The 26,544-nt window shown below is 37.3% G+C and overlaps 1 protein-coding gene across 1 annotated transcript in view; it reads right to left on the bottom strand.

The window, feature by feature from the left end:
- The window catches only part of COL4A1 (collagen type IV alpha 1 chain), a 364,281-nt gene that overhangs the window by 13,453 nt on the left and 324,284 nt on the right, over positions 1–26,544 (bottom strand). The window contains exons 44-50 of the mRNA XM_053707784.1: positions 20,057–20,129; positions 19,806–19,877; positions 18,623–18,751; positions 18,439–18,537; positions 1,940–2,152; positions 1,317–1,494; positions 906–1,020 (exon numbers count right to left, since the gene is read on the bottom strand). Of these exons, the coding sequence (XP_053563759.1) occupies positions 906–1,020; positions 1,317–1,494; positions 1,940–2,152; positions 18,439–18,537; positions 18,623–18,751; positions 19,806–19,877; positions 20,057–20,129 (879 nt within the window). The remainder of the gene's footprint in view (positions 1–905; positions 1,021–1,316; positions 1,495–1,939; positions 2,153–18,438; positions 18,538–18,622; positions 18,752–19,805; positions 19,878–20,056; positions 20,130–26,544) is intronic.

The following is a 26,544-nucleotide window of genomic DNA, read 5'->3' as shown; positions in this document are numbered from 1 at the left end:
GTAGCTGATTGCAACAGCATTGTAATTTCGGCACAGTTTTCCTCCATCTGCAATGCCAGTTTTTTTAGCAGGGACACTACCGTAGTGTGCAAGTCTATCGTAGATATCAAAGCCATGCTTGAAGATGCAGTCAGGTTCATGAACGATAGGAATATAGAGACAGATTGGCCTGCAGACTATTACAGGGCTTCTAGAAGTCGTAGATGAGCTCTGTGTCCTCGTGACAGATTCAGAAGACGTGATTGAAATAAACGGTCACTCAATCACTTCTAAATAGAAATCTATGTTTAGTTTCCAGTAGGATCTTATAGGGGTCGTCTTTAGGCACCTTGAGTGCAAAAATTATTTTAAAATATTTTCAATTATCCCCCAAATTTAGCATTAAGAGCCGGAGCTCTTACTATATGCGTCCAGCTAGCTTGGCCGTTGGCTCCGCCCCCCCCCCGAATCCTTTTTTTTATGCATCATGAAGTTCTGGTTAGTCTATTTCTATCCTGTACTGTTATTGAGTTTGTACAGACCTAGACGATTCTGTTTCTAGGTAGGTGAATTTTTTCACAAACCTTTTTCTCATTCTCTTATTGTTTCTCTATCCTGTAGCCTTTCATTTGACCCAATCTGTCTACAACTGTGGGATTAATACATTTTGACTTCTATACTTTTAGATAATATTATCAACCTGCAGCTCAAAGCATATGTTAGCTGTTATTCTCTAATTCTCCTGATATGTCATCAAATATATGCAGCATCTTCAAATAGAATCTGAAGAACTATATTTTGCTATAGCTATAGGTAATGAGTGGCTATATCACAATAATAACAAATCTGAAACCATGATTTATTCATTGATAAAGGTATGTTGACTTTTCAACATATCTGTTTACTTAATGATTCAAAAGACTCACCATTACAAATGAATACCCAATCCATAGTGATATCCATCCATCTGGGCAAGGAGGGATCTGAATTGTTTGGCTATGAATTGCCATCACCATGGCAGGTGCTTCACAAACAGAACACCTAAAGAAATGCTTAAATGTTAATTTGGTTTCTACTGTTTGTAACACAACTCAAAGCAGAATTGTTTTTGAAAGAAAGATGCATCCGACTATAGTGTATACATTGGAAAAAAGAGTAGGTTTCAAATATTCATAGGAGCATCTATAATTAATTTCCCAATTAAACTTTACAAGTAAATCACTTTTCATTAAGTAAATATAATAAATTATATCCTTGCTACTATATTTTCTACCAGCAACAGCCAGTAACCTAGAAAAGTTCTGAATACTTTACAGAATTCCAAAATGTATTCTTACCTACTTATGAAAGGTTTTATCTCATCCCCGGTGACAGGGGCCATTGACATGGGCATTGGTTCAGGAGTTGATAGCCAATAGGAATAATCATTTCTCGAGGCAAAGTTACACACATTGTTAATATTACAAAACAGGAAAGGCATTGTGCTAAATTTACGGAGACAGCTCCCAGCAGCACCTGCAAGAATTAATTGTCTGTATTACAGTAGGCAGAAATTATCTAATCTAATTAAAACTGCATTTACTTCACAAATACATGTAAGTCCTCAGTCTCCTCATAAATTCTTGAAATAAATTACAAACTTTTGCTTAGATGGTATCTCACTCCCTTATGACTCAGCTTAATCTACCCTTGGTGTTGGAGAGGCTGCGGGAGTGAGTTGTTAAAACTCATTTCCAAACAATTTTTAATAATAATCTAAGATTACCCCTCAAATTGCCCTTCTAAATGATTTGCCAAAATTTGCATGTAAACTTAGACTACACCTTTTACAAACTGGCTTAAACAGTGCTTAATCATTAATTGCTTGCCATTGGAAAGTCTTGCTCACTGAACTACAGTATCGTTAATGTGAAATATGTTTGCTAACCAGTTTGGTAGAATACAATTAAGGATATCTCACCTAAATCCTGTCCATGTGCTCTTTCATTGCCTTGTACATAAAGCAGTGAGTACCCAGCATAGACTTGTACTGTTCCAAATGGGCATTGAGGTTCCTCAGATGTTTGACTATGTCTTGTAACAAGGAAACCATGAGCCATTGAAGGTAACCCAGGTGAGCCAATTGCACCAGGTAAGCCATCTGAACCTGGAGGACCAGGATATCCTCTTGGGCCTGAACAAATAAATAAAACAGTACATAAGAGTAGATGATAACAGCTTATCCTATTTGTTTCTGTCTTATATGAACACAAGCAGTAAGAAACCATAATATGTACAGGTATAAGTAAAGTTTTCCAAATGTGAGCAAGACAATATAGAAAAAAGAATATGGAACAGTACGAAGGAAATTATTAAATTCCCATTAATTATAATAGACAGTTTAAATCACCAGCCATTTCCCCATTTGTCAAAATCAAGACATTCCTGTGTTGTAGTTACTTATTCATAAAAAAATGACAAATTGTTCATGATTACAGATACCACATCATATTACACATATTGCAATAATTTGCCATATATTTATTTTAAATTATAAATATATTTAAAATAATAATAGAAAGTACTAATGTGAGATGGAAAAAAAGAGAAGAGAAAAAAATTGGGGAATAAACATTATTACACCCATCTAATCTAATGAAATAATTTTCAGAGCTTGCCCTAAAGAGCCATTGTTAAAACCCCAGGGCCTAATGGTCCTTAAAAACAAGTGTTGTTTAAATTGGTCACAAAGAGGGGTACTTGTTTAGCACAAAAAGACTACAGATATGGAGGTCTACTTATCAAGCCGTCAACTTTCTTGCATTCGCCGGCACTAATACGCTCGCCTAAGATCGCCTAACATCGCTGCCGCGGACCTGAATACGCTCTCCAAAGTTACCAAAAAAGCTGTCAAAAAGCCACGCACCAAGTACGGGGCGATGAGCAGCGGACTGTTGTTAACTAACAATCATCGATCTCGCTGCTCTTCGGCTTTTTCCCAGCTTTATTGGTATACTGTCACTAAACACCGCCACTATACTAAACTGTTTTACCCCTATCCCGCTGCTCACGGACCCCACCACAACTAAATAAAGTTATTAACCCCTAAACCACCACTCCCGGAGCCCACCACCACTCTAATAAACGTATTAACCCCTATCCTGCCACTCCCGGAGCCCACCGCCACTTACATTATGTTAACCCCTAATCTGCCACCCCCTACACCGCCGCCACCTACTTTATGTTATTAACCCCTAATCCCCCCTACACCGCCGCCACCTACATTATACTTATTAACCCCTAATCTGCCATCCCCAACGTCGCCGCCACTTTATTAAATGTATTAACCCCTAAACCTAAGTCTAACCCTAACCCTAACACCCCCTAACTTAAATCTAATTTAAATAAATATAAAAAAATTACTATCATTACCTAAATTATTCCTATTTAAAACTAAATACTTACCTGTAAAATAAACCCTAAGCTAGCTACAATATAACTAATAGTTACGTTGTATCTAGCTTAGGGTTTATTTTTATTTTACAGGCAAGTTTGTATTTATTTTACCTAGGTAGAATAGTTACTAAATAGTTATTAACTATTTAATAACTACCTAGCTAAAATAAATACAAATTGACCTGTAAAATAAAACCTAACCTAAGTTACACTAACACCTAATACTACACTACAATTAATTACAATTAAATAAATTACATACAATTAACTAAATTATATACAATTATAAGTACAACAAAAAAACAAACACTAAATTACAGAAAATAATAAACAAATTACAGATATTTAAACTAATTACACCTAATCTAATAGCCCTATCAAAATAAAAAAGCCCCCCCCCCCCAAAATAAAAAAAACCCTAGCCTAAACTAAACTACCAATAGCCCTTAAAAGGGCCTTTTGCGGGGCATTGCCCCAAAGTAATCAGCTCTTTTACCTGAAAAAAAAATACAAACAAACCCCCAACAGTAAAACCCACCACCCACACAACCAACCCCCCCAAAAAAATACTAACTAAAAAAACCTAAGCTCCCCATTGCCCTGAAAAGGGCATTTGGATGGGCATTGCCCTTAAAAGGGCAGTTAGCTCTTTTGCGGCCCAAAGCCCTAACCTAAAAATAAAACCCACCCAATACACCCTTAAAAAAACCTAACACTAATCCCCTGAAGATCGACTTACCGAGAGACGTCTTCCTCCAAGCCGGGCAAAGTGGTCCTCCAGATGGGCAGAAGTTCAATCCTATTGGCTGATCCAATCAGCCAATAGGATTGAGGTCGCATTCTATAGGCTGTTCCAATCAGCCAATAGGATTGAACTTCAATCCTATTGGCTGATTGCATCAGCCAATAGGATTTTTTCTACCTTAATTCCGATTGGCTGATAGAATTCTAGCAGCCAATCGGAATCTAAGGGACGCCATCTTGGATGACGTCACTTTAAGGAACCTTCATTCCTCGGGTAGTCGTCGGCAGAAGAGGTTGCTCCGCGTCGGATGTCTTGAAGATGGACCTGCTCCGGATGGATGAAGATAGAAGATGCCGTCTGGATGAAGACTTCTGCTGTCTGGAGGACCACTTCTGCCCGGCTTGGATGAAGAATTTTGCCCGTCTGGAGGACCACTTCGCCCGGCTTGGATGAAGACGTCTCCCGGTAAGTCGATCTTCAGGGGGTTAGTGTTAGGTTTTTTTAAGTGTGTATTGGGTGGGTTTTATTTTTAAAATAGGGCTTTGGGGCTGCAAAAGAGCTAACTGCCCTTTTAAGGGCAATGTCCATCCAAATGCCCTTTTCAGGGCAATGGGGAACTTAGGTTTTTTTAGTTAGTATTTTATTTGGAGGGTTGGTTGTGTGGGTGGTGGGTTTTACTGTTGGGGGGGCTTGTTTGTATTTTTTTTTACAGGTAAAAGAGCTGATTACTTTGGGGCAATGCCCCGCAAAAGGCCCTTTTAAGGGCTATTGGTAGTTTAGTTTAGGCTAGGGTTTTTTTTATTTTGGGGGGGCTTTTTTTATTTTGATAGGGCTATTAGATTAGGTGTAATTAGTTTAAATATCTGATAATTTGTTTTTTATTTTCTGTAATTTAGTGCTTGTTTTGTTTTGTACTTTAGATAATTGTATATAATGTAGTTAATTGTATTTAATTTATGAAATTTATTTAATTGTAGTGTAGTGTTAGGTGTTAGTGTAACTTAGGTTAGGTTTTATTTTACAAGTCAATTTGTATTTATTTTAGCTAGGTAGTTATTAAATAGTTAATAACTATTTAGTAACTATTCTACCTAGTTAAAATAAATACAAACTTACCTGTAAAATAAAAATAAACCCTAAGCTAGCTGCAATGTAACTATTAATTACATTGTAGCTATCTTAGGGTTTATTTTATAGGTAAGTATTTAGTTTTAAATAGGAATAATTTAGTTAATGATAGTAATTTTATTTATATTTATTTAAATTAGATTTAAGTTAGGGGGTGTTAGGGTTAGGGTTAGACTTAGGTTTAGGGGTTAATACATTTAATAAAGGGGCGGTGACGTTGGGGATGGCAGATTAAGGGTTAATAAGTATAATGTAGGTGGCGGCAGTAGCGGGGGGGCAGATTAGGGATTAATAAGTATAATGTAGGTGGCGGCGGTGGCGGGGTGGCAGATTAGGGGTTAATAAGTATAATGTAGGTGGCGATGGTGTAGGGGGCGGCAGATTAGGGGTGTTTAGACTCGGGGGTTATGTTAGGGTGTTAGGTGTAAACGTAACTTTATTCTCCCATAGGAACCAGGGCGGCGGATTAAAAAGCAGGTACGCTAGGCCAGAATAGTGGCAAGCATACCTGGTAGAAATTTGATAACTAGCAAAAGTAGTCAGATAGTGCCAGATTTGCATTCGGAACATCTGGAGTGACGCAAGCATCGATCTGTGTCGGACTGAGACCGGCGGATCTTATGTTACGTCACAAAATTCTACTTTTGCCGGTCTGTAGGCTTTGATAAATAAGGGGAATCAGGCTCACCACAATTACGCTGCGGAATTCCAGCGTATTTGCGGTTGACGGCTTGATAAATAGGGGCCATGGTGTGGAGCTTCATGAGGTCTGTAACAATGGACTATCACACACATAATATCCTTGTAAGTTTGTACCTGTTACCCTTAGTGATCTAAAATAACTTTGGCTTTTGTTTTTAATAAATTGTACATTTGCTTTAAGCATTTGTCATTGTCTGTATCCAGTAAGCCTGGAGTCTGCACAATGGAGCTAATTATCTTGAGCTGTAGAAGCTCTAACTAATGTGAGTATTCTGGGTCTACCTTCCATCAATGAAGATTTACACAGTATTATGCTATGGTGTGTTTCTTTCTCTTCCTTTTGATGAACATTGTATTTGTGGGACTTTTTCAATTAAAGACTCTTTCACTTTGGATATATACCTGAGTACACATCTTTATTATTATCACTATTGTGTTTGGTTTTAGTTGCACATTTTATTTTAATTATTAGGTTAAGATCATAATTTGTCAGGTGAATAGGCAAGAGTTCTCACAAAATATTACAAATATCCTTATATAAATTGCTTTACAAATAAAAAAAAAAAAAACTAATTTAAATCCTCCTGGCATTTGACTTTATGAACCAATATGATATTCCTTTAAAGAGAATAAATAGCTTTAATTATATTTTTATGTTATAGGTGGGATAACGTGTCACCCACAACTGACTTTTTAAATTCTGGCTTTGTTATTTATCCAAATAATTAAATTTGAATTTGCTAAACCAAAGTCAGTAGGCTTTCTATGTAAATCTCAGGCACGCAATAAACCATTCACTATTATAGGTTTTTAGTAGACATGTGCTTTTTGTTCCGAATCGAAATTCGGACAAATTTGTCAAATTCGGAGCTTCAGATAGATTCAAATTTCCGACTTACCCTAGAAACAAAACGAAACTAATACGAATGCATTTGAAATGAATAAATCCTAATTAGTTTGGATTTATTTGTTACATTCGAATGGCCATGGACTAATCACAATTACACTAGTATTGTACAGTATATTAGGTTATACCATTCTGCTAGCTCTGTGCAGGGCACATTATGTAGTTGGTACCTGTGAGGTTGGTACTTAGGTGGGAGGTGTTGTGTATTACACTAGTATTATGTATTGTATATTAAGTTATATACCTCTACTAGCTCTGTGCATATTGTGTAGCTGGTACCTGTGAGGTTGGTACTTATGTTGATTTAGATGGGTTACACCTAATATACAGTACATAATACTAGTCTAATACACAGCAGATCCTACCTAACACATACCAAATTTACGAATCAAATCTGAACCGAATACATCCGAATACATCCGAATTTATTCGAATCCGAAACGAATACATTCAAATGTATCCGAATTCGAATCGATACAAAAACGAAATTCGAAAAAATCCAAATCGGTCCGAAACTAACCGAAACAAATTTTTCCGCTGCACACAAGTCTAGTTTTTAGTACTTTATTTTATATATTTTATCAATATTTAAATTGCGACAAAGTATAACACCCAAAAGTTATTAATACGCTTGCCGTTGATATATATTTATGTAATCTTCTTAGTGTCCGCCCATTAAATCATCAATGTACCTTTTGAGAAAGTAAATATATTCCTAAAATTGGTTAGGATCTAAAAAGACACAGGACAGCTCCTACCTTCCCATTAACAGAGTAGTATAGGAGGGGGTAAGCCATCTCAAGGACTCAAATTAATTTCTCACAACCAATTATTCCCTTGATTTCAGCATGTCCCTGGGTTCCCTAAGATTAGATTTCACTCTCAATATACAATCAAGTAAATCAAGATGGATATAAAAAAATTTAATTAAATCTAATTTTTTTCATTTTTTTTTCCATAAAATGGGTTTTGAGGAAAAATGTATCTAATACTTTTCTAATTAAGATACATTATAGTTCGATGGTTATTCATCTTAAAATAAGGATTAGTTTTAATTATGTAGCATGGGGGTGTATATTCATGGCTGCAATGTTTAAATTTTTTGGTAAATTAATTCCATCAAGCCATTCCCAATGTAATGTTAGATAGAACTCTGTGGCGGAATGTTTTGAGCAAACAATTTGTGAACAAAACTGAGAGAAAAAAGATTCAATTAATTGAATTAAATTAAATTACAAGCATTATAAAAAATCAATGGGACAAGTCCATTAAATATTGTTAATATCCAGTACCACGGTCCTGCTGAAGAAGAGGAGTTAGCTATGACAAATCCAGCAATAATCCATCTGTAATGTCAACTATAATAGACTTTAGAACTAAGAGGGAACCATGTTTTAAATAAAGAACTGGTGACTTAAGCACTTAGCTTTCGAAATAGTAGACGTAAGGATTTCACTTTTAACAGAAGTAGCTTCATCTGCAGGAATAGAAAGAATATTCTCTTCGTTGGGACTCATTTTAAATTGAGAATTGTTTGTGACCCAATTAAGCAGGAAAGCTTGTTCCTTTTTCCAGATTATGAACAAACAAGAAAATGAAGAGGAGACAGTTGTAGAAATAGAAGTATTTTATGTTTACCATATAGACCTGACTGATTTAGTCAGTATATATTTTTTTTTTAAATATTTTTTTACCAGATCAGTTAAAGGGACGTTAAACCCACATTTTGTCTTTCATTATTCAGATAGAGAATAAAATTTTAAGCAACATTCCAATTTACTTCTATTATCTAATTTGCTTCATTATTTAGATATCCTTGGTTTAAGAAATACCAAAGCACATGGGTGAGCCAATCACACGAGGCATCTATGTGCAGCCACCAATCAGCAGCTTCTGAGCCTATTTAGATATGATTTTCAGCAAAGAATATCAAGAGAATTAAGCAAATTAGATAATAGAAGTAAATTAGAAAGTTGTTTAAAATTGCATGCCCTTTCTAAACCATGAAAGAAAAAAAATTGGGTTTAATGTCCCTTTAACAAGCATGGATGTTTTAGCAAATACAATAATGCATATGTTATATAACGTTAAAGTTTAGTTAAATAAAACTATTTAAATTGGTATTATTTTAAATTCTATATTTTATTGTGGAGGGCACATTTGAGACAGTACAGGCATATTTTAAAACATCTCAAACTTAAAATGTTACATTTTGTTTAGTTTTACCTCCAAAATATGCATAAAACATTGAATAAAGTTCATAAAATAAATATGAAGTAATAATTTAACATAGTTCCAGTTCTGTATATGTAAATTATATAAAACAAACCACACAAAAAAAAAGTTCCCCCTAGTTCGCTCCCACCCAGACCCCCCTCAATCCGTAACAAAAACTACAATGCTACTGATCTAAAATCACTATGTTTGAACAAATGACCACAATACTTCAAGCTCCCTTTCTCTCTATTTGTCATAAGTCATTGGCGAGAGTATTAGACCTCTCTATAGGATGAGTACCAGCTTGCTGGAAATATATCTAATATAACTAGTTTAGCAAATGTCTCAGAGCTTAAAAAAGGATACAGTATTTGCTTCTGAATCTGTGGTGTATAGGTTTTAATTATGGGTAACCATCCTAATATAAATCTTTTTATTTTATGTTCGTTAACGCTCTTCATATGATAAGATTCAAATATTATTTGATTTTGAACTTCTTTGATTATCATTGATAATGAGGGTGCTAATATGGTTATCCAATTTTTTTACTATAAAATGTCTTACCAATAGTATAAGCGTGTTTAATATTTTATCTTGTATACCGATATCAATGATTTGAGTTTTTAAAAGCATAATCATTTCTGGGGTAAGATAACATAATTTATGCTTACCTGATAAATTTATTTCTCTTGTAGTGTATCCAGTCCACGGATCATCCATTACTTATGGGATATTAACTCCTCCCCAACAGGAAGTGCAAGAGGATTCACCCAGCAGAGCTGCTATATAGCTCCTCCCCTAACTGCCATTACCAGTCATTCGACCGAAAACATGCAGAGAAAGGAAAACCATAGGGTGCAGTGGTGACTGTAGTTTAATGGAAAAATTACCTGCCTTAAAGTGACAGGGCGGGCCGTGGACTGGATACACTACAAGAGAAATAAATTTATCAGGTAAGCATAAATTATGTTTTCTCTTGTTAAGTGTATCCAGTCCACGGATCATCCATTACTTATGGGATACCAATACCAAAGCTAAAGTACACGGATGACGGGAGGGACAGGCAGGCTCTTTATACGGAAGGAACCACTGCCTGAAGAACCTTTCTCCCAAAAACAGCCTCCGAAGAAGCAAAAGTGTCAAATTTGTAAAATTTGGAAAAAGTATGAAGAGAAGACCAAGTTGCAGCCTTGCAAATCTGTTCAACAGAAGCCTCATTCTTAAAGGCCCAAGTGGAAGCCACAGCTCTAGTAGAATGTGCTGTAATTCTTTCAGGAGGCTGCTGTCCAGCAGTCTCATAGGCTAACCGTATTATGCTACGAAGCCAAAAGGAGAGAGAGGTAGCCGAAGCTTTTTGACCTCTCCTCTGACCAGAATAAACGACAAACAGGGAAGACGTTTGTCGAAAATCCTTAGTTGCCTGTAGATAAAATTTCAGGGCACGGACTACATCTAGATTGTGTAGCAGATGTTCCTTTTTCGAAGAAGGATTAGGACACAAAGATGGAACCACAATCTCTTGATTGATATTCCTGTTAGTGACCACCTTAGGTAGGAACCCAGGTTTAGTACGCAGAACTACCTTGTCTGAATGAAAAATCAGATAAGGAGAATCGCAATGTAAGGCAGATAACTCAGAGACTCTTCGAGCCGAGGAAATCGCCATTAAAAACAGAACTTTCCAAGATAACAACTTGATATCAATGGAATGAAGGGGTTCAAACGGAACCCCCTGTAAAACATTAAGAACTAAGTTCAAACTCCATGGTGGAGCAACAGTTTTAAACACAGGCTTGATCCTAGCTAAAGCCTGACAAAAAGCTTGAACGTCCGGAACTTCTGACAGATGTTTGTGTAAAAGAATGGACAGAGCTGAAATCTGTCCCTTTAAGGAACTAGCGGATAAACCCTTTTCTAAACCTTCTTGTAGAAAAGACAATATCCTCGGAATCCTAACCTTACTCCATGAGTAACTCTTGGATTCGCACCAATATAAGTATTTGCGCCATATCTTATGGTAAATCTTTCTGGTAACAGGCTTCCTAGCCTGTATTAAGGTATCAATAACTGACTCAGAAAAACCACGTTTTGATAAAATCAAGCGTTCAATTTCCAAGCAGTCAGCTTCAGAGAAATTAGATTTTGATGTTTGAAGGGACCCTGGATCAGAAGGTCCTGTTTCAGAGGTAGCGACCAAGGTGGACAGGATGACATGTCCACTAGATCTGCATACCAAGTCCTGCGTGGCCATGCAGGCGCTATTAGAATCACTGATGCTCTCTCCTGTTTGATTCTGGCAATCAATCGAGGAAGCATCGGGAAGGGTGGAAACACATAAGCCATCCCGAAGGTCCAAGGTGCTGTCAAAGCATCTATCAGAACCGCTCCCGGATCCCTGGATCTGGACCCGTAACGAGGAAGCTTGGCGTTCTGTCGAGACGCCATGAGATCTATCTCTGGTTTGCCCCAACGTCGAAGTATTTGGGCAAAGACCACCGGATGAAGTTCCCACTCCCCCGGATGAAAAGTCTGACGACTTAAGAAATCCGCCTCCCAGTTCTCCACTCCCGGGATGTGGATTGCTGACAGGTGGCAAGAGTGAGACTCTGCCCAGCGAATTATCTTTGATACTTCCATCATTGCTAGGGAGCTTCTTGTCCCTCCCTGATGGTTGATGTAAGCTACAGTCGTGATGTTGTCCGACTGAAACCTGATGAACCCCCGAGTTGTTAACTGGGGCCAAGCCAGAAGGGCATTGAGAACTGCTCTCAATTCCAGAATGTTTATTGGTAGGAGACTCTCCTCCTGATTCCATTGTCCCTGAGCCTTCAGAGAATTCCAGACAGCGCCCCAACCTAGTAGGCTGGCGTCTGTTGTTACAATTGTCCAGTCCGGCCTGCTGAATGGCATCCCCCTGGACAGATGTGGCCGAGAAAGCCACCATAGAAGAGAATTTCTGGTCTCTTGATCCAGATTCAGAGTAGGGGACAAGTCTGAGTAATCCCCATTCCACTGACTTAGCATGCACAATTGCAGCGGTCTGAGATGTAGGCGTGCAAAGGGTACTATGTCCATTGCTGCTACCATTAAGCCGATCACCTCCATGCATTGAGCTACTGACGGGTGTTGAATGGAATGAAGGACACGGCATGCATTTTGAAGCTTTGTTAACCTGTCTTCTGTCAGGTAAATCTTCATTTCTACAGAATCTATAAGAGTCCCCAAGAAGGGAACTCTTGTGAGTGGAAAGAGAGAACTCTTCTTTTCGTTCACCTTCCATCCATGCGACCTTAGAAATGCCAGTACTAACTCTGTATGAGACTTGGCAGTTTGAAAGCTTGAAGCTTGTATCAGAATGTCGTCTAGGTACGGAGCTACCGCAATTCCTCGCGGTCTTAGTACCGCCAGAAGAGCACACAGAACCTTTGTGAAGATTCTCGGAGCCGTAGTCAATCCGAATGGAAGAGCTACAAACTGGTAATGCCTGTCTAGAAAGGCAAACCTTAGATACCGGTAATGATCTTTGTGAATCGGTATGTGAAGGTAAGCATCCTTTAAATCCACTGTGGTCATGTACTGACCCTTTTGGATCATGGGTAAAATTGTCCGAATAGTTTCCATTTTGAACGATGGAACTCTTAGGAATTTGTTTAGGATCTTTAAATCCAAGATTGGCCTGAAAGTTCCCTCTTTTTTGGGAACCACAAACAGATTTGAGTAAAACCCTTGTCCTTGTTCCGACCGCGGAACCGGATGGATCACTCCCATTAATAAAAGATCTTGTACGCAGCGTAGAAACGCCTCTTTCTTTATTTGGTTTGTTGACAACCTTGACAGATGAAATCTCCCTCTTGGGGGAGAGAATTTGAAGTCTAGAAGGTATCCCTGAGATATGATCTCTAACGCCCAGGGATCCTGGACATCTCTTGCCCAAGCCTGGGCGAAGAGAGAAAGTCTGCCCCCCACTAGATCCGTTCCCGGATCGGGGGCCCTCGATTCATGCTGTCTTAGGGGCAGCAGCAGGTTTCCTGGCCTGCTTGCCCTTGTTCCAGGACTGGTTAGGTCTCCAGCCTTGTCTGTAGCGAGCAACAGCTCCTTCCTGTTTTGGTGCAGAGGAAGTTGATGCTGCTCCTGCTTTGAAATTACGAAAGGAACGAAAATTAGACTGTCTAGCCTTAGGTTTGGCTCTGTCTTGAGGCAGGGCATGGCCTTTACCTCCTGTAATGTCAGCGATAATTTCTTTCAACCCGGGCCCGAATAAGGTCTGCCCTTTGAAAGGTATATTAAGCAATTTAGATTTAGAAGTAACGTCAGCTGACCAGGATTTTAGCCACAGTGCTCTGCGTGCCTGAATGGCGAATCCGGAATTCTTAGCCGTAAGTTTAGTTAAATGTACTACGGCATCTGAAATAAATGAGTTAGCTAACTTAAGGGCTTTAAGCTTGTGTGTAATCTCATCTAATGGAGCTGATTCAAGTGTCTCTTCCAGAGACTCAAACCAAAATGCTGCTGCAGCCATGACAGGCGCAATGCATGCAAGAGGTTGCAATATAAAACCTTGTTGAACAAACATTTTCTTAAGGTAACCCTCTAACTTTTTATCCATTGGATCTGAAAAGGCACAGCTATCCTCCACCGGGATAGTGGTACGCTTAGCTAAAGTAGAAACTGCTCCCTCCACCTTAGGGACCGTTTGCCATAAGTCCCGTGTGGTGGCGTCTATTGGAAACATCTTTCTAAATATCGGAGGGGGTGAGAACGGCACACCGGGTCTATCCCACTCCTTAGTAACAATTTCAGTAAGTCTCTTAGGTATAGGAAAAACGTCAGTACTCGCCGGTACCGCAAAATATTTATCCAACCTACACATTTTCTCTGGTATTGCAACTGTGTTACAATCATTCAGAGCCGCTAACACCTCCCCTAGTAATACACGGAGGTTTTCCAGCTTAAATTTAAAATTTGAAATATCTGAATCCAGTTTGTTTGGATCAGAACCGTCACCCGCAGAATGAAGCTCTCCGTCCTCATGTTCTGCAAATTGTGACGCAGTGTCTGACATGGCCCTAATATTATCAGCGCACTCTGTTCTCACCCCAGAGTGATCACGCTTACCTCTTAGTTCTGGTAATTTAGCCAAAACTTCAGTCATAACAGTAGCCATATCCTGTAATGTGATTTGTAATGGCCGCCCAGATGTACTCGGCGCTACAATATCACGCACCTCCCGAGCGGGAGATGCAGGTACTGACACGTGAGGCGAGTTAGTCGGCATAACTCTCCCCTCGTTGTTTGGTGAAATATGTTCAATTTGTACAGATTGACTTTTATTTAAAGTAGCATCAATACAGTTAGTACATAAATTTCTATTGGGCTCCACTTTGGCTTTAGCACATATAGCACAGATATCTTCCTCTGAATCAGACATGTTTAACACACTAGCAAATAAACTAGCAACTTGGAAATACTTTTCAAGTAATTTACTATAATATGAAAACGTACTGTGCCTATAAGAAGCACAGAAAAAGTTATGACAGTTGAAAATTAATAAACTGAAAAGTTATAGCATCAAATCTTTGTAAAAAACACAATTTTAGCAAAGGATTGCTCCCATTAGCAAAGGATAACTAACCCTGATAGCAGAAAAAAAAAAAAAAAAAAAAAAAAAATACAGAAATAAACGTTTTTTTTATCACAGTCAACTACAATCTCACAGCTCTGCTGTGAGTGATTACCTCCCTCAAAACAAGTTTTGAAGACCCCTGAGTTCTGTAGAGATGAACCGGATCATGCAGGGAAGACAATAAACTTCTGACTGAATTTTTTGATGCGTAGCAAAAGCGCCAAAAAAAGGCCCCTTCCCCTCACACATAACAGTGAGAGAGATCAGTAAACTGTCATAAATTAAATAAAACGACTGCCAAGTGGAAAAAAATAGTGCCCAAAACATTTTTTCACCCAGTACCTCAGAAAATTAAACGATTTTACATGCCAGCAAAAAAACGTTTAACATTAATAAATTGAGTGTTATTAAAAAGCCTGTTGCTAGTCCCTGCAAATTAGGCTAAAGTTTTATGCATACAGTATAATTCCAGTGAAGTGCCATTCCCCAGAATACTGAAGTGTAAAATATACATACATGACAGCCTGATACCAGTTGCTGCTACTGCATTTAAGGCTGAGTTTACATTATATCGGTATGGCAGAATTTTCTCATCAATTCCATTGTCAGAAAATAATAAGCTGCTACATACCTCTTTGCAGATTAATCTGCCCGCTGTCCCCTGATCTGAAGTTTACCTCTCCTCAGATGGCCGAGAAACAGCAATATGATCTTAACTACTCCGGCTAAAATCATAGAAAAACTCAGGTAGATTCTTCTTCAAATTCTACCAGAGAAGGAATAACACACTCCGGTGCTATTATAAAATAACAAACTTTTGATTGAAGGTATGAAACCAAGTATAATCACCACAGTCCTCTCACACATCCTATCTATTCGTTGGGTGCAAGAGAATGACTGGTAATGGCAGTTAGGGGAGGAGCTATATAGCAGCTCTGCTGGGTGAATCCTCTTGCACTTCCTGTTGGGGAGGAGTTAATATCCCATAAGTAATGGATGATCCGTGGACTGGATACACTTAACAAGAGAAATAGGTTTATCTTATATAGTTTATTTATCCAAACTTCTCCCAAGTCTGTTTCATTTTGGGGCAGAAATAAAACATATGGAGAATATCTGCTTTCAGAAAATAGCAACGTGGGCATCTTGCTGTTTGCGATGGAAACATTTTTGCTAAACGGGCCAGGGTAATATAAAATTTTTTTATTATTATTAAGTTAATCATTATTTTTCTCTTTCCAATAAAGCACAACTCAAAAGTTGTCCAAATATGAACAAGTAACCTATTTAACTGGAGAAAGTTTACCTTTTAATAATTTCATAATTATCTTTCTATATATTTCTAAAAGTATATAACCAAATCTGTAATTTTCTGATATAAGGCTAGATTACGAGTGGCACTGTAATTGATGCGTGCAAGATATATCAGGTTTATCACGCATGTTTGCTTGCATTAGAAGTAGAGCACATTTTACAGGTTGAAAGTAAACACGATTGCTTGAGCGCAATTGAATTAAACGTGCATCGTTTATAACATAACATCATAATAACACTAATATAAATTATTTTAAAAATGGCGCAAAGATATGAAGTCTCAGGTGCTAGAAAAAAAAGGACTGCAAATGACTTTAACATAGAGATACATACATATGCATGTATTTGTATATGTATGTATTTATATATATATATATATATAAATATGTGTGTGTATAAAAATATGTGTGTACATATGTGTTTATGTATTGATATGTGTATTTACAGACAAGCACAAATACATATGTACATATATATATAAATATATATAGCAGTGCGCTGCAGCTATTTGCAGTCAAGTAGATGAAAGCATGTAAAATCATATTTATGAAATATTCATATTTAATAACGTGTTTAACTATGTATTTGCTATAAATATTTCACATCCCCATGTTCTTCACAAAGACAAATATGTCAAAGTATTTAGAAACATATACCTATGCCTATATAATATAGGTATAGATATATATTGTATCAAAATACCATCAGATATTTGTAAATGTATTTATGAATAAATAGAACATACTCTGCTATTTGAAGAACATTTGAATGTGAAATATTAATATTTTCATGTCGGGTTAGCACACTCGAGAAAATGCAATCGGGTTTGCAAGTAGGGTGGTTTTTTTTTCAATTTTTTGTGCTTTGAAGGTAATAGGGGAATATGTTAACATGGTCTCGATATTCTAACTTCAGCTTTTTAAGTGCGTCGGCTAGTGTGCGAACAAAAACTTTTTACTTTCCACTTTTGCAATACACACGCAAACCGACGTGCACAAAAAGCTTACTTCTAGCAATGTTAACGTGTGAGCGAGAGCACTAAATAGCATTCCACTCATAATCTAGCCCATTATTCTAAAAATAATTATAACAGCAAGAATGGGTCTTTATTTAGAAAAGCATGATTTAAAAAACATTAAATACATACTAGCCATATACTTATTCAAAGCAAAGATTACCATTAGAATGATATGTAGAAGTATTTTTAAAATTATATTAGTTGTTTAAATATAGAAAATATACGTGTAAAGGTTTAATTTCTATAAAGTGATGGGTGCCACCATGTTTGAACTAGTTTTCTATTTAACTCTGTTTCTGCCAACAAAGCTGTGTGGAATTCCTTTTAGATTATTATATGTTCCATACAGCCTTGTTTGAACAGTTTAATATATGTCCCTAATTGTCTTCAGCAGATTCAGCTATTTAATATCCCTTTAAATCTGGTCTTACGTGCAGCAGAACTGTCAAGTCATGCAGTGTTATATTGCACTGGGCTTGTGTCTCCTTCACATACAGAAATGCAGAGAATACTCCTTGGAGAAGTAAAGCTAAATCGGTCTTGAATATTTCACTAGAGATCTTGCAGTGCTAGAGGATCATTTTAGAATATCTCAGTGGAGAGGGTTTGAATATCAGGGCCTTAGAGTGTTAAAAGTTAACTGTGTATTAGGAGAGAATACAATTCACACAAGTAATGCATTTATTAAAAATATAAAAGAAACTGCAATTAAGCACACTCAGTAATAATAGTTTGTTATTCATTTTCCATTGGCAACTTAGAGTTTGCTTTCAGCTTAAAGGGACAGTAACATCACAAATTAAACTTTCATGATATTTTTTCTAATTTGCTTTCTTATATTGGTATACTATGTTGAAGTGTAATCCTAGGAGCAACAACATACTTCTAAGAGCTAGCTGAACACATCTGGTGAGCCACTGAAAAGAGGCATAAATGTGCCACCACCAGTCATCAGCTAGGTCTCACTAGTGCATTGCTGTTCCTGAGTCTACCTACATATGCTTTTCAATAAACAAGACCAAAAGAACAAAGCACATTTGATAATATGAGAGTTGTTTAAAATGGTATGCTATATCTGAATCAGGAAAGTTTAATTTTGAATGTACTGTCACTTTAATTAGTTTAGGAAATTTAGATTTCCCAGGTAAATCCCATACTCAACTTAGAAAAGGCTAAGTACTTCAAGCAGGTATACTTCTAATGGATTGGAAAGGTGTTGAAAAGGAGACCAACAAACACAGCTTTTTATGCCCAAATCTAAGACACTGTATTCCATGTTTCATTGCAGTTCTTATTTGTTTCCATAAACAACAACATAAAAATGTTGTTTGTGCCATTTAAAGTTTCCAAGTTTCAGAAATGTTACTCACCAGTTGGGCCGCCTGGGCCAGATTCTCCTTTTTGTCCTGGGCTACCATTAAATCCTGGTACACCACTTGGTCCAGGCAAACCCACAGCACCAATCACACCTGGAGAAAATAAATGGATGTAATTATATTACAAAGCTATTACTTTATTTATAATAATTTATTACAAAAGCAAAAACATTATCACCTTGCTCTCCTTTAGGACCAGGAAATCCAGGAAGCCCTTTAGGACCTGCCGGACCTTGTGGCCCAGGAAAACCAGGGTCTCCTTTAATTAGCTGGAATAAACCAGGAGGGCCAGGGGGACCTTCTACACCTGAAAAAGAGAATACACACAGTTGAATGATGTCACTATTTTATTGGTTTATATTTTCTATTCTAGCAGTGTTTTCTGTTTGAATTAGTAAAACGGACCCAGAACCTATGAATACTTCTTTAGCAGCAATGATTGAATCACTTGTTGTTATAGTCTAAACGTTTCATCTCCTTAGTACAGGTGGCCCTCGTTTTACGACGGTTCAATTTACACCGTTTCAGAATAACAACCTTTTTTTCCAGTCATGTGAGTGCTACTGAAAAGCATTGAGAAGCAGTGCATTTATTAAAATAGCCAGTAGGTGGAGCTGTCCACTTGTGTTCCAGCAAAGCCAAGCAAGCTGAAATTAATCAGTTTAACCAGACCTGTGCTATCGAGCAGATTTCAAAGGAACAAGATCTTCCTGTCTATAAATCAGTCCAGTTTGGAATGCATAGATAGAACTGTTTGCAGAAAAATGCAAGTGAAGTCTGTGTTGTGTGATTATTTTATTAGGTATATAATGCTGTTTAGCAAATGTTTTTGTTCATTTAACTTTAAGTTTAATTATATATTCTGTGTTGTGTGATTATTTTATTAGGTTTATAATGCTGTTTATTATTTAAAGTCTTCATTTCAAAGCTTTAAAAATAATGTATTAGGTGTTACTTATGCCAATTTTGAGAGGGGTCTGGAACCTATCTCCCTCACTTCCCATTGACTTACATTATATAGTGGGTTTCAATTTACAACTGTTTCGATTTACAACCATTCCTTCTTGAACCTAACCCCGGCGTAAACTGAGGGCTACCTGTATTTTAGACACTTTATATTTATGATATTTATTTCTCTTTTGTTGCAGTTTAATCATAATTCACCCCCAAACTTAATTTTCTGAAACTATACTAGAGCATTTGTTAGCACTTGATGTAGTTATTAAAATACACAGCTCAATCTAGTGGAAGATATTAGTAGTTTCACTTTTATTGTAGTGAAGACAATGAAAAATATAACTCAGATTAACTTGCTGTTGCTTATAACATATTCCCTCGTAATGTATCATTTAAAATTATACCTTTGGGTCCAGGGAAACCTTGATCCCCGACATCTCCTTTCTCTCCAGATGGGCCTGATGAACCTTTAAAACCTACAAATATTACAAAATATAAAATATTCTGTCTAAGACTACATCTCTTACTGCACAGCTGTAATAATATATTGCAGAATCAGATGTTGTTTTATAATAATAAAGATACAATAATCATAACGTATGGAGGAATTGGATGTTTGTTTAAAATAAAGTCATTTTATTTTGAAAAATCCTACCTGGAAATCCTGGCATTCCTGGAGGGCCTGCATCGCCTTTTTGCCCCACTACACCTGGAGTGCCGGCATCTCCCTTTATTTAAAATATATATATATATATATATATGAATATACAATGTTACATTATGTATGGTAACAAAAAATCTTTTGTTTGGTAGAGGGCCATAATAGTCAAAAAATGACATGCTCTAATTTTTAAAGCATGTAATTTTAGGACTACCGCCCATACACTACTGTGTGTTTAACCCCCACAATGGGGGCCCCGTTGATAGGGTGTATAGTGTTAAAATTATATGCTAAAACAAATTATATTACATTTTTTACTATTATGGCCTATTAATTTTTTCCCACTTTTACTGCAATTTAATTCTGAAAATTGTACGCTTTTAAATTCTGAGAATTAGAAGTGCACACTGCAGATTTCACAAGCTCGGCTATACTTATGTCCCTAATTGACCCTAGCAAGTGTCAAAAGATAAGATATTGCAAAGCATTGCAATTTTTGCTGACAAAGGGCTAGATTTCTAGTGGTGCGCTAACTGCACATGAGCGATATTGGGTATTTCTCAGCTTTTTGCATGCAACGGAAATAGCGCACCTATTACGAGTTGAAAGTAAACACATTGCAAAATACACATTAAAAAACATAATTTATGCTTACCTGATAAATTAATTTATTTATGGTAGTGAGAGTCTAAAATCCATTACTCTTGGTAATTACTCTTCTCTACCACTAGGAGGAGGCAAAGCTTCCCAAACCCCAAGAGCTCTATAAAACCCCTCCCACCTCACATATACCTCAGTCTAACATATAGCCAAGCAAGTGAGATAAGAAAAAGGACTAAGAGACATAAAAAGGTGTGCTAAATAAAAAACAAACCCCAGAAAATCACAAGGGTGGACTCTCCCTACCATGAAAAAAATGAATTTATCAGATAAGCATAAATTATGTTTGCTTTTATACAGGTGGGGAGAGTCTTGAAAACTAATACCCAAGCTGTGGAGTCCGTGAGTAAAAACATAAAGGGAGGGATTTAAAAACATGCGCCTAGATTGAGAGTTCTGCGTTAGCCGTCAAAACCAGCGTTAGGGGGACCTAACGCTGGTTTTGGCCGCCCGCTGGTATTTAGAGTCAGTCAGGAAAGGGTCTAACGCTCACTTTCCAGACGCGACTTTTCCATACCGCAGATCCCCTTACGTCAATTGCGTATCCTATCTTTTCAATGTGATCTTTCTAACGCCGGTATTTAGAGTCTTGACTGAAGTGAGTGTTAGAAATCTAACGACAAAACTCCAGCCGCAGAAAAAAGCCAGGAGTTAAGAGCTTTATGGGCTAACGCCGGTTCATAAAGCTCTTAACTACTGTGCTCTAAAGTACACTAACACCCATAAACTACCTATGTACCCCTAAACCGAGGCCCCCCCCCACATCGCCGCCACTCTATTAAATTTTTTTAACCCCTAATCTGCCGACCGCACACCGCCGCAACCTACATTATCCCTATGTACCCCTAATCTGCTGCCCCTAACATCGCCGACCCCTACATAATATTTATTACCCCCTAATCTGCCCCCCCAACGTTGCCGCTACCTACCTACAATTATTAACCCCTAATCTGCCGACCGGACCTCACCGCTACTATAATAAATGTATTAACCCCTAATCCGCCTCACTCCCGCCTCAAAAACCCTATAATAAATAGTATTAACCCCTAATCTTCCCTCCCTAACATCGCCGACACCTAACTTCAAGTATTAACCCCTAATCTGCCGACCGGACCTCGCCGCTACTCTAATAAATGTATTAACCCCTAAAGCTAAGTCTAACCCAAACACTAACACCCCCCTAAGTTAAATATAAATTAAATAAATTCCTATTTAAAGCTAAATACTTACCTGTAAAATAAACCCTAATATAGCTACAATATAAATAATAATTATATTGTAGCTATTTTAGGATTAATATTTATTTTACAGGCAACTTTGTATTTATTTTAACCAGGTACAATAGCTATTAAATAGTTAATAACTATTTAATAGTTACCTAGTTAAAATAATTACAAAATTACCTGTAAAATAAATCCTAACCTAAGTTACAATTAAACCTAACATTACACTATCAATAAATTAATTAAATAAACTATCTACAATTATCTACAATTAAATCAACTAAACTAAATAACAAAAAAAAACACTAAATTACAAAAAAAAACTAAATTACAAAAAATAAAAAAAGATTACAAGAATTTTAAACTAATTACACCTACTCTAAGCCCCCTAAAAAAATAACAAAGCCCCCCAAAATAAAAAAATGCCCTAACCTATTCTAAAATAAATATTTTACAGCTCTTTTACCTTACCAGCCCTTAAAAGGGCCTTTTGCAGGGCATGCCCCAAATAATTCTGCTCTTTTGCCTGTAAAAAACATACAATACCCCCCCAACATTGCAACCCACCACCCACATACCCCTAATCTAACCCAAACCCCCCTTAAAAAACCTAACACTAAGCCCCTGAAGATCTTCCTACCTTATCTTCACCACGCCGGGTATCACCGATCCGTCCAGAAGAGGGTCCAAAGTCTTCATCCTATCCGGCAAGAAGAGATCCAGAAGAGGGTTCGAAGTCTTCATCCTATCCGGCAAGAAGAGGGCATCCGGACCGGTAGACATCTTCATCCAGGCGGCATCTTCTATCTTCTTCCATCCGGCGCGGAGCGAGACCATCTTGAAGCAGCCGACGCGGATCCATCCTCTTCTAACGACGTCCTAAGTCCAAATGAAGGTTCCTTTAAATGACGTCATCCAAGATGGCGTCCCTCGAATTCCGATTGGCTGATAGGATTCTATCAGCCAATCGGAATTAAGCTAGGAAAAATCTGATTGGCTGATTGAAGCAGCCAGTCACATTCAAGTTCAATCCGATTGGCTGATCCAATCAGCCAATCAATTTGAGCTTGCATTATATTGGCTGTTCCGATCAGCCAATAGAATGCGAGCTCAATCTGATGATTGCTGTACGCCGCCTCAGAGGTGGCGGATGAGTTAAGGAGCAGTGGTCTTAGGCTTGCGTGGCCTTCAGGCTTGCATGGAAACTGCAGCATACGCTGCATAGTAAAATCGGCCCTCAAGTAGCTGCCTTGCAAATTTAATCAACTGAAGCATCATTCTTTAAAAGTTTTAACCAAGAGGCTAAAGAAACAGTAGAAGCATTCTGACCCTTCCTAGGACCAGAAAAAATACTAACAAACTGGAAGTTTGTCTAAAATCCTTAGTAGCGTCAATGCAATATTTCAATGCCTTAACAACATTAAAGTAATTCAAAGATCTCTCAGAAGCATTCTTAGGATTGGGACACAAAGAAGGATCAACAATATATATGATTTGAGACAGACTGAAGGAAAACTTGAGCTTTACAGGATTCCTTTGAACATTGGACAGAAAAAAAAACCTTCCTCTGGGAGGCCTTGTTCTGAATCCTATTTAATATCCCTGTGAAACAATATTTCGAAACCATGGATCTGGAACAGACTGAAACCAAGGATCCTGAAAGAGGTCCAATCTGCCCCCTACCAGAACTTCTGGATCAGGGGCCGCACCTTCATGCAGTTTTGGTAGTAGGGATAGATATCTTACCCTATTTTGACTTGTTCCAGTTAGCATAAGGCCTCCAGACTTTTCAGCAGAGGAGTCAGCTTTCTGTTCCTTATTCTGACAAAAGGAATGAAAATGATTAGAAGCTTTTGATTTCATTCTAGACTTTCTGTCTTGAGGAAGAAAAGCCCTTTTACCTCCAGTAACAGTAGACTAATCTGAATCAGAATCAAATAACTTCTTTCCCTAAAAGGAAAAAGACAATATACATTTAAAAACCATATCAGCAGAATAGGATTTAAGTCACAAGGCTGTCCTGACAAGGGCTGCCAAATACATGCTTTTGACATTAATCTTCATAATATCAAAAACAGCATCACAAATAAAAGAATTGGCACTCTGAAGCAAACCCAATAGATTTGCACTATTAGAGCCATCAGAATACTGTTCTGAAAGAATAGACAACCAGTAAGTAGAGTCAGCAGATACATCAGTAATAGAAATAGCTGACCTGAAAATATAACCTGCATGTAAAAAGGCCCTAAAAGATTCTAGCTTTCTGTCTAAAGGATCATTAAAACAAGTAATGTATTACAAAGGAATAGTAATACGTTTAGCCAGAGTGGAATTGTCCCCATCCAACTTGGGAACTGTTTCCCATAAATCTAAATTAGCAGCAGGAAAAGGATATTAAACATTGCAGAAGGAGTAAAATAACTACCTGACTTAGAACATTCCCTAGAGATCCAGCATCATCACAGGGAACACATCAGGAAGATGAAAAACAATCTTAAAAACTGAATTTAAATGATTACAAGGCTTATCATAAGAAACTTTTGGATCTTTAACCCCTAATGTAATTAAGACTTATTTTAAAGGAGAACGAATAGAAGGAAACATAAGGTTCAACATCAGATTGAAGACAAAACAGTATCCCTGGTCTCAGGGCACATAGTACTTGTAGAAGGTAAAATCTGAACTGACCTTTTACCCTTTTTTAAATGCAGGAGAGCAGCCAATACTTCAGATACTGCAGCCTTGATAAAAAAAGATTTCATGGCAGTAGACACTATTTCAGCCTTATCAGGTAATGAAAAGATAATAGGTGCATTTGTACACAGAGAAGCAGCACTAGATTGGTCTGATTGCATTAACAAATCTAAACATGAGCCACATAAATGAGCTGGAGAAGGTACTTCAGCTTTTTTACAATAAGCACACCTAATAATGGTAGAAAGGTATTCGGGAGACTCCGTTTCTTAGGTAGATTCCTGCAGCTCCATTATAGCATATTGCAAAGCAATTGGCACAAAAAAAAACTTAAAAAGCTCTTAAATAATGGAAACCATGTACTCACTCCTTAGCAGCTTTTACAAAACAAGAGACACAGGTGCAATGCACGCTAAGCTGAAATACAAAACCAAACAGGAGGAATAAACATTAAATCTGAGCGGGCACCAAAAACTGACAACTAAAAAGGAGATCTTGCACTCCAAAAACCCGACCCGCACATACTCTTGGGAACGTGCAGTAACCCGACGTGCGTAAACCAATATACTGTGTATATATATATATATATATATATATATATATATTTAAAAATATACCCATAACATAGCTATGAGTGTCTAAATGACTCTTTAACTAGACACTCGTCCACTAAAAATCAAGCAGCAGACAGACAAACCAGTACTGAAACATATCAGCAGAGGTTATGGAATAGGAGTATATTGTAGATCCATAAAGGGAGTGCGACCAATTATAGAGGGTTTAAGAACAATGTATACATCCCTCTGACAAGCACTATACTCTGTGTGGAAACTGAAAGAAATACATTTAATAGTACTTTACACTCATATGAACACTGTCTGATAAAAAAAAAAAAATTGCAATAAAAAGTTATAACGGCTCAAAGATATGAGGTTTCAGGTGTCAGAAAAAAAAAGACCTGTAAATTGCTTTAACATAAAGATACATACATACGCATGTCTAAATATGTAATATATATATATATATATATATATATATATATATATATATATATATATATATACAGGGAGTGCAGAATTATTAGGCAAGTTGTATTTTTGAGGATTAATTTTATTATTGAACAACAACCATGTTCTCAATGAACCCAAAAAAATCATTAATATCAAAGCTGAATAGTTTTGGAAGTAGTTTTTAGTTTGTTTTTAGTTATAGCTATTTTAGGGGGATATCTGTGTGTGCAGGTGACCATTACTGTGCATAATTATTAGGCAACTTAACAAAAAACAAATATATACCCATTTCAATTATTTATTTTTACCAGTGAAACCAATATAACATCTCAACATTCACAAATATACATTTCTGACATTCAAAAAAAAAACAAAAACAAATCAGTGACAATATAGCCACCTTTCTTTGCAAGGACACTCAAAAGCCTGCCATCCATGGATTCTGTCAGTGTTTTGATCTGTTCACCATCAACATTGCGTGCAGCAGCAACCACAGCCTCCCAGACACTGTTCAGAGAGGTGTACTGTTTTCCCTCCTTGTAAATCTCACATTTGATGATGGACCACAGGTTCTCAATGGGGTTCATATCAGGTGAACAAGGAGGCCATGTCATTAGATTTTCTTCTTTTATACCCTTTCTTGCCAGCCACGCTGTGGAGTACTTGGACGCGTGTGATGGAGCATTGTCCTGCATGAAAATCATGTTTTTCTTGAAGGATGCAGACTTCTTCCTGTACCACTGCTTGAAGAAGGTGTCTTCCAGAAACTGGCAGTAGGACTGGGAGTTGAGCTTGACTCCATCCTCAACCCGAAAAGGCCCCACAAGCTCATCTTTGATGATACCAGCCCAAACCAGTACTCCACCTCCACCTTGCTGGCGTCTGAGTCGGACTG

This window comes from Bombina bombina, chromosome 3, assembly GCF_027579735.1.
Source record: "Bombina bombina isolate aBomBom1 chromosome 3, aBomBom1.pri, whole genome shotgun sequence".
NCBI lineage: Eukaryota > Metazoa > Chordata > Amphibia > Anura > Bombinatoridae > Bombina > Bombina bombina.
The sequence above is the reverse complement of the archived record's forward strand: the minus strand, read 5'-3'. Positions and strand labels throughout refer to the sequence as shown.